The sequence below is a fragment of the Pygocentrus nattereri genome, chromosome 14, assembly GCF_015220715.1.
Source record: "Pygocentrus nattereri isolate fPygNat1 chromosome 14, fPygNat1.pri, whole genome shotgun sequence".
In the NCBI taxonomy this organism is placed as follows: domain Eukaryota; kingdom Metazoa; phylum Chordata; class Actinopteri; order Characiformes; family Serrasalmidae; genus Pygocentrus; species Pygocentrus nattereri.
The window spans coordinates 22513915-22523397 of record NC_051224.1 but is presented as its reverse complement, the minus strand read 5'-3'; the positions used below and the strand labels follow the sequence as shown (position 1 = coordinate 22523397).

Below are 9483 nucleotides of genomic sequence, written 5' to 3'. Positions count from 1 at the left end.
CAGCAGTTAGAACACCTCTCAACCAATCAGCTCGCGTGGCCGCAGCTGACTGTGGTATAATCAGCATATAAATTAAGAATCCTCTTATTTTCTTTTCTTCACTATTTTCTTTAGAATAATTCTACGTGTTATTCTCCAAAATATCTTAAACGTTTTCTTATGGCAGCCTTCTACTTGTCCTAGGTTGTAGATGATGAGGTTATTATCTAAATGTATCTCGGACGCTGCCTCTGCCGCTCCTCATCCTCATCCTCATCCGTCACCCTAGAATGATCATATTTCCTATGAGGATGTTTCCTGTTGGCTGTTTCGGGACTTCTGGTTCTTGTTTGGTCATTTTTTCAACACGTGTTTTAATCCTCTGAGTGGATTAAAGTCAATAACAGCCAGGCGTGTTGGACTCGAACTCTCTAGGGAGGCAGATCTCCAGGATCAGGTTTGATCACCTCAATCTACAGGAGAACACTACTAGAAGTTACAGTAAAATAGTTTTAATTTCCCATCACACCAATTTATTTAGCCATAATGAGAGTAAATTGTTTCATTTACGCCTTCACATCAGTTAAAGAGGAATTCCAATACCTTTAAAAAACATTTGCATAATTCAGTCATAAAGAAGTCATTCAGAGAGGTTTGGTGTGAAGTGGTTCAGATGTCTTTACAGTGGTGGTGATGGGTCACCATGACAACACAAATATACACATTTTATTTTCAATCTAAAACCACCAGAGAACCTACATGTGTCTTCTGAGCTTTAAACACTGCTCAAAATATAAAGGGAACACTTAAACAACACAATATAACTCCAAGTAAATCAAACGTCCGTGAAATCAAACTGTGCACTTAGGAAGCAACACTGATTGACAATCAATTTCACAGCTGTTGTGTAAATGGAACAGACAACAGTTGGAAATTACTGGCAAGACACACTCAATAAAGGAGCGGTTCTGCAGGTGGGGACCACAGACCACTTCTCAGTACCTTTCTGCTTTCTGGCTGATGTTTTGGTCACTTTTGAATGTTGGTGGTGTTTTCACACTCGTGGTGGCATGAGACAGACTCTACAACCCACACAAGTGGCTCAGGTAGTGCAGCTCATCCAGGATGGCACATCAATGCGAGGTTTGCTGTGTCTGTCAGCGTAGTGTCCAGAGGCTGGAGGCGCTACCAGGAGACAGACCAGTACAGCAGGACACGTGGAGGAGGCCGTAAGAGGGCAACAACCCAGCAGCAGGACTGCTACCTCCACCTTTGTCCAAGGAGGAACAGGAGGAGCACTGCCAGAGCCCTGCAAAATGACCTCCAGCAGGCCACAAACGTGCATGTGTCTGCACAAACGGTTAGAAACCGACTCCATGAGGATGGTATGAGGGCCCGACGTCCACAGATGGGGGTTGGGCTCACAGCCCAACACCGTGCAGGACGCTTGGCATTTGCCAGAGAACACCAGGATTGGCAATTTCACCACTGGTGCCCTGTGCTCTTCACAGATGAAAGCAGGTTCACACTGAGCACATGTGACAGACGTGACAGAGTCTGGAGACGCCGTGGAGAGCGATCTGCTGCCTACAGCAACCTTCAGCATGATCGGTTTGGCAGTGGGTCAGTAATGGTGTGGGGTGGCATTTCTTTGGAGGGCTGCACAGCCCTCCATGTGCTCGCCAGAGGTAGCCTGACTGCCATTAGGTACTGAGATGAGATCCTCAGACCCCTTGTGAGACCATATGCTGGTGCGGTTGGCCCTGGGTTCCTCCTAATGCAGGACAATGCTAGACCTCACGTGGCTGGAGTGTGTCAGCAGTTCCTGCAAGATGAAGGCATTGAAGCTATGGACTGGCCCGCCTGTTCCCCAGACCTGAATCTGATTGAGCACATCTGGGACATCATGTCTCGCTCCATCCACCATCGCCATGTTGCACCAGACTGTCCAGGAGTTGGCGGATGCTTTAGTCCAGGTCTGGGAGGAGATCCCTCAGGAGACCATCCGCCACCTCATCAGGAGCATGCCCAGGTGTTGTAGGGAGGTCACACAGACACGTGGAGGCCACACACAACACTGAGCCTCATTTTGACTTGTTTTAAGGACATCACATCAAAGTTGGATCAGCCTGTCGTGTGTTTTTCCACTTTAATGAACAAAGTATTCAATGAGAATATTTCATCCATTCAGATCTAGGATGTGTTTTGTGTTCCCTTTATTTTTTGAGCAGGGTATGAATGTTGATGGTAAAATCTGAAACACATTGTTCTCTTTGGGGGCTATTTTGCCTCAGAACACCCTGCATGTATCCCTCCACGATAAAGGGATTTTAAAAAGAAAAGCAGTCAGACATCAGGCAGTGCATTCATAACTGTTTCATGTAACAAGTTTCTGAGAATGAGCTTTAGAGGCTTTAACTCTTCACACATTTAGTTCTCGAGTTTGGTTTTAGTTTAAAGCAAAATTGTTCTCAAGACCAGCTGAATGCGATGTCTCCGTCAGAGGTGACGAATTTATCAAACCTTCAAACAGGAAAACAGTCCTTTCTCTGCATGCTTCCGTAAAACCACTTCTCTGCTTGTTGAGCATCTAATTGATCTTTGCAAAGTGATCAGCAAAAATGGCTTAACTGGTGATTATTTGTTATTATTGTCATTTAATAAAAACAGATGCAGTCGGTTTGTATTCGGTCGACTTTAGGGGGTGATTCTGCTTAAGCTTGTGATGAAGAGACAGAACTTCAACATTATTTCCATAAGTTACAACGCAAAGTCAGACTACAACTCAATTTTAGGCCATGCGTTAATTCATGTACATAAAATGACTACATGAATATATAATAAATGCTATTTACTAGTATGTTATTTATAACGAATGTGAACTATAATTGAACATTTTTCCTCCTTCTCGTTGTCGTATTCTGAAAATCCCCCTTGAATTTTAAATACTACAGCATTTGATTTGTTGCGCTCTCCATTCTTAACAGGGTCCATCAAGCATAACGTCCAGCCCGTCACACAAAATGGACAGTGAAAGATATTTAATATTCTCAAGTTCAATTTTGGGCCGAAACTGATATTAAAGGGTCTCACCCTCACATACTTGTTTTTGGTAAATGCAATATGTACTTTTCAGAATTTGCAATTCAGCATTTTATTTTTTGCGGCAGCTTGAAAATCGACGTGTTAATTATTGTATGTGGTTTTCAAAGCTGCAGTGCTGCACAGCATCACAGTTCAAACTGACCACATTAAGATAACAGAGCCTATATGAAAGCAGGAAGCAAGGCACGCCGATAATTTAAAATAAAAATGCTGAATGCTGTATTTATTCTTCTGTACTGGAGGAATAATTCATAACACTGAACATCCTCAAAGCCATAAAAACAAGCAGCACCATCACAAAAGAGAGAAATTGGGGTGTTTTTACAGCTTTATTAGAGAAACCAATGAACATCTAGAATCGGAGCTTCTGGAAGAACCATTTGTTCTTGCCGGTCTTGTATCTGTAAAATAGAAAAGTCATCAGTCACTACACTAAATACTAATGCAGACAATTAATGGAACAATTCGGCTTTAAAAAAAAAATAAATATAGCAATTTTTCACTTTCCCTAAATGCAGTCAATCAACAGACAAGCCAAATGTTGCTTCTTTACACACTTAGTGATGGTTTTTAGAAAAGAAAATGGCACCATATAGGAAAAAAATCCATGAAAGGGTTCTTCAAACTGATGGGAAAGGCATTGAATGATTCCATATAGAACTTTTCTTAAGAAGAGTTCATAGCATCAAAATGGGTTCTTCTGGTACAAGCCTGACATCTTAACAATAGAAGAACCATGCTCTGTACTGTAGAGCACCCTTTAAAATGTGCTCTATAGAACCATCTACAGCACATTCTACATTAATCTGTAGAACCCTTCACAATGAAAACACTAGTGTTTTCATGGTCATTTTCTTTGCTCAAGCTCCCTGGGGAAAAAAGCTGAATTTTTAAGTGTGTAGATAGACTAGAAGTCTACAGTCACAAGAAGTCAGTCACCCAAATCTTTCCTGCAAATACACATCCTCAAAACTTCAACCCGAATCCAGATCTTCATTAATGTTGAGCAGACAGTGAGTGCTTATACATGCACTCAGCAATCTGATCATCATCTGATTTCTGCAGTTATCTGATTATTCAAGTCATGTAAACGCCATACTCTGATACAGAAATTTGATTAAGAAATCAGACAGAGGCTGGATTTGGGTCAGTAATCAGATTTCTCAGTGTATCCAATGTCTATCGGATTTCTCAGTAAATGCGCATGTGCAGAACAGATGGATGTTGCGAGACACAGCAAAATACTGTTGGATAGACACTGAAACCACACAGGAAACAAAGGATTTAAAATATTCATCTCCTAGATGATGCATGTTCATACTGCCAGGTAAACTGTTCACTTACATCACGTCTTCTGTGAGTTTACTGGCTGGTTGCAGAGCAGAAATCTGCTTACTGCCTGACTCACGTAGACCCAGAGTTTGACCATTATCTGATTACTCAAGTGCATGTAAACACAATGATCGGATTACTGACAAAATCACAGCAGAACACTGAGCAATAAAAAAAAAAGGGCTCTGAGGTTTCAGCAACACGGCAAAGTGTTCTTACCTTTTAAACCTGACAGCAAGTCACACTGTGTCCTAAAGCACATCAACTAATCTGTTCAGCCTCAATGAAGACCTGGATGCGGTTTTAGTGGGTTGAGAGAACTTTTGGGGATGTATTTAAAGGGTTTTGGTGAATACTGACTCCTAGTGTTTGTTAGCAACGTTAGCCCCTGGCTGATCTGATTACACATGGGCTGAGAGGAAAACTGGGTGAATTTGATTCTTTGCCTAAATATCCCTTTGGTAGATCAATACAAGGATCTCTTTATATTCAAAGTAAATCTCTGGTCTTTGAACAAATTCAAGCAACAGCAATATCAGGCTGCAATACTCAAATGCCTCATCTCTGCGTCAGAAACGTTCAAGATCAGTCACTGCTAAACTCAGATGTACCCATTTACAGTGCTTCATTATCTGCCTGAATCCCTGCTGAAGAAGTTAACACTGAAAGGGTGCCTGTAATGGACGTTATATGAAGAGCTCACCTCTCCTCAAATTTCACTTTGGCCTCCCTCCTTGCTTTGCGCTTCAGAGCAGGATCCCTGAACACATCCTTGTTGACAACGGTTTTGTCCAGAGGAATGTCAACAGAGTACCTGAAGAGAATAAGCAGTTTTTAGCTTCTTTTACATGCAAACAAAGGTAAATGTTTATAAAATGACCAATTATTACAGAAAAAAGTAGTCAAGATACTAATGGTTCATACGATCCACAGTCATTCTGACACTAATACACTACAGGAAGTGTAGGGAGCGATATGGCTTCTATTGTTATGTTGCACCATAAAAGGCCACAAAAACCAACCCAATCTGAGTCTGACCACCACAAACCTGACAATAAAACTACATTCCTACACACATTCACACTCTGGTCTCGATCTCACTGCCAACAACTAACGACTCAAACGTGCCGGAGTAACTTAAATGAATAAAAGTGGAGTACAAAAGAGAAAGCTGGGTGAATGCAGGGTGCATCCTCAAATAACTCCAGGCAACGGCCAACTACACACACAAACCACAACCACACGCACGTAAAAATGACTAGTCAAAAAATAAATGAATAATAATTAAGTCGACTTAAACACGTTCCTGCCTTCTCTCTCCTCAGGTTCATAATTAGGCCCATCACAATTTTTACATCATCGCCTGATCCCAATTTATTTGATCTCATTACTGTTTTTCCAGTTTTCAGTTTTTTTGCAATCATACGCTTACACAGCAACTAACTGAATGTGAATTAGGGTGTTATCAGTTGGGTTGCGCAAACACAGGACAAAGATAGACGATTAAATAGTTCATTATTTATGCAGCAATTAATCATTACATTTCGATAAAACTAACACGTCACGATTGCGACAGGCCTATTAGTCACAGACCTGGTTTGAACAGGTCACAGCTGTCTGACGTTCCTGGATATTTCAAGCCAAATCACAATTCACCTACAATTATTCGTTGACTGTATTCACGTCGCAAATGCAGTTATGTGTACACAAAGCTAACTGTTGCATTTTTAGTACTGAACACGAGGCAGCATCCTTGAAGGTTCACTGTAACGTAGCAGAAACGAGGGAAACAGGCTTGCTTTTCTCCTGGTTTTCACAGGACAGCAAAAGTATGTTTTTTTCCCCCTCCAACAGAAAGCCGACAAATACAGACAGCGGATGTTGGCCACTGTGTCACTCCAAAGACAACAGACCCTTGCCCTTCCATTGCTGTGGAAGCAAAGATCTGAGATGAAAAGAAGTAACTACAGCAGCGATATGAGTATCAGTGTCCCAGGACCAAGCTCAACACCCTTGAGTCAGTCTCACTCAACTTCATCAACAAAAAAGCTACAGATTAATTAAAAAAAAAAAAAAAAAGCACCACAGAGTACCAATTTCTTCAAAAAGGAAAAAACATCCATCATGTGTTAGGAAGTCAAATGGGACGCAAGAAAAGTTCTGTCTACTCTCTTTGCTACACTGCAGCTGTAGTGATCGGCCCTTTCCAGATTACTGGTACACTTAAGTGAGTAAAGTAAAAACAGCCACATCTCAGTTTCACTGGTTTATCTGTTGACCATGAGCAGAGGAAAAACTGGTCTGTGCAATTAGTAAAGCAATAAACGTTTCAGACAATGGAGAAGACCCCTGTGTCAGCATTTCGTTAACACGCACTTTGTGCTTTAAAGTTGCTGCTGCAGCCGCTTTCAGAGGAACAGTTCATCTTCTCCCTGAAAAGCTGTCAGTATTGGGGAGCCAGTGCTCAGCAGGGAGTAGATGTTCCTTCACTGGAGCCAGGGGTTGTGTAAAACGTCCACAATGGTGCTACGAACCACGATGACCCGGCACGCCGCCTGTCGGCATGTGTACATGCTCAGCTTTTTGCCAACCAAGCTGTTCCAACGTTTCCAGCTAATATAGCTTATCTATCTTTTTGATAAGAGTGATTTTTACCTACTCATCGATTTACCACTGCTAATTTTAGCTGACATTACTGTTCTCTGACAGCTGTGAAGAATTTTTTTTCGCAGAGAATTTATATCCATTATTTAATTTGGACTCCCACATTGTTGTGTGTTTGTTCATCAAGTCTTGACACATCCTCGCATTTCAATCTGGGCAACTTCGACAAAAAGATAAAGTGACGCACCTTTCCGTGATACGAACGCCCGTATCTCTGAGGTTAATAACTGTCGATAAGGCAATAGCAGAGCTCATTTTACCCAGCATTTACACATTTTCAATTCTTGTAAAAGGGCCTATTGTTTACAAGCTGTAAACACGCTCTGATTACGTGATCAGAGCATGACAGCATGTAGGAAATCTCAGATGCGGCTTGTTCTACTACATTGCAGTGACATGTCAAACTGTCTAGGATAATGTTACTAGGGTTGGACAATGTCCTCCTATCATGTGACGGACATCTACAGGTAAACATCATGACAGACGATGACATTGGGAACGAAGATGGGCTGGGACAGGAAGTCACGGCGCTGGCTCGACATTGTAATTTGTCTGCCATTTACGACAGCGTAGTCTATCGGCCCAACCCTAAAAATTACAGTGCAAGTTTAATATTGCGCTGTATCAAATTACTGAAAACCGGCAAATGTCGAGCACCCACCACTGAGTAAATGAGTATGGTGTGAATGCCAAGTTGCCACTACATGGTGAGTATTCATGTATCTGTTCTGCCAACACGTACCTGGTGGGCATCAGGTGGTTGTAGTTGAACACCTTGACGAAAGACTTGATCCTGGACCTCTTGGCAACCTTCTTCTTGCCCATGTTTGAGGTGACCTTACGGGGGTAGCGGTCAATGCCTGCAACCAAAGCGTGGCTGTATGGACGGTCTGCAGTGCCATCATCAATATTCTGAAACAAGGGAGACAAAATCAATAAAGCACAAGATTTTAATGCAAGATATAACTAACAAAAGTGCAGCTCACGGTGCTGCATGCCACTTCATATGATTTCACTGCTAGATATTGCAGCCAAAATACACTCAGACTCAAATTCACAATTTTACTGCCCAAAGTGATCTACGTCATCATTTACTACAAATCGCTTGGAACACAAAAGTGTAGTCTAGAGTCCTCGCAGTACGAAAGACAGCGAATCAACTCCAGCATAACTACAGTCCCGTATCGCAAGCAAGCTCCAAGTGGTACCAGTGGTGATGTTTCAGGTCTTACCTTGACGATGACTGCTTTACGTCCGGCGTAGCGTCCAGCCAGGACCATCACCACTTTACCAGGCTTCATGAACTTGCCCATCTCTGAAAAATCACAGGTTGGCACCTTTACAACTCAAGCTTAAGGCACCAAAACCAAACAGAATTAAAACACCCTCAGATCAGGAGAATCATCTAGAACTCTTTCCCTGGCAGAGACTGCTGAAATAAGCTGAATATTAGTCCCTGAATCGGCTCCAGTGCACTGCCGGTCCAACTTACACAGGCTCACACTGTCTGCTCGAACACGATTTAGGGCCAGAACTTTATTAGGTCGTCATGCCATTTAAGTGCAGTACAGGAGGATGACAGGCCTGGAGTAGGTAAAACGAGTTTTACAGCTGAAAAACGGGCTTAAAATATAAACCAGCGAAGCCATTTGAAGTGCTTTACACTACCGTAACTATATTAGCTGCGTTAGCACAGCAGCTACTGAAGGTCCAGCTGAACACAGAACAGCTAGTTTGAACTGTACAGACTCGCCGTGTTAACGTGGTAATGAAATAAAGGCGATATTCCACTTTATTTGCTGCATTTTTATTGTTTTGCGAGCCACTAACTCAGAAACAGCGCAGTCGGCTAACCAGACTACAACACGACACTGCGCCAAACTCAACCTCTTCATCTTGATGTACTAAAGCGCAAAATAATGGAAATGAACGCCTAGGATTGAAGTTAGGCACCTTCTCCTGATATGTGACTCGTGAAAATGACCGAAAATGTGTGTTTTAATGCCGATGGAGGCGGATTATTTCATCGGGTTTTAACTTACTGATCTGATTCTACAGCCGACGGCAACAGGAAAGGAAGTTAGCAGGGCGGGCCTGAACTTTGGCATCAGCCGCACGTGGCGTATTTCCTCCCTCTCCGTTCACTGATTGGACAGAAAGAGGCTGCGCTCCAACCCGAACACAAGCTCCCTACTTAAAAGGGAGGACGGACATTTTGTAGTGTCGTGCTAAACCGAAGGCTGTGTTTCAATTAACGTCCATGTACACTCTTAAAAAAAGTTTCTGTATAGAACTACGAATACTCAAAGAACCGTTTGCATTCTTAAATGGTTCTTTGAGTGGTGAATTGGTTCTTCAGATTGATGGAGGATGTGCTATAGCCTGTATGGCTCTATATAGAAG

At 42.3% G+C, this 9483-nt stretch overlaps 1 protein-coding gene across 2 annotated transcripts; it reads right to left on the bottom strand.

The window, feature by feature from the left end:
- Window positions 1-3394: 3394 nt before the first annotated feature.
- Window positions 3395-9235, bottom strand: rpl27 (ribosomal protein L27). Of its 2 annotated transcripts, XM_017710387.2 has the most exons (5): window positions 9123-9235; window positions 8313-8395; window positions 7823-7992; window positions 5120-5230; window positions 3437-3485 (listed from the first exon to the last, which is right to left on the bottom strand). In XM_017710387.2, the coding sequence occupies exons 2-5, from the start codon at window positions 8391-8393 to the stop codon at window positions 3437-3439; spliced, it is 411 nt and encodes a 136-aa protein (XP_017565876.1). In that variant the 5' UTR covers window positions 8394-8395; window positions 9123-9235. The 2 variants fall into 2 exon arrangements, with proteins under 2 accessions (XP_017565878.1, XP_017565876.1); XM_017710389.1 differs by lacking the exon at window positions 9123-9235 and having other exon boundaries at window positions 3395-3485; window positions 8313-8393.
- Window positions 9236-9483: the final 248 nt, after the last annotated feature.

Bases quoted from the DNA above. Each gene is read 5' to 3' on its own strand.
- rpl27 (XM_017710387.2), bottom strand. From the start codon at position 8,393: ATGGGCAAGTTCATGAAGCCTGGTAAAGTGGTGATGGTCCTGGCTGGA. The intron at 7,993-8,312 runs GTAAGACCTGAA...CCCTTGTTTCAG, and splicing joins GTAAAGCAGTCATCGTCAAG to AATATTGATGATGGCACTGC. The intron at 5,231-7,822 runs GTACGTGTTGGC...TATTCTCTTCAG, and splicing joins AACCACCTGATGCCCACCAG to GTACTCTGTTGACATTCCTC.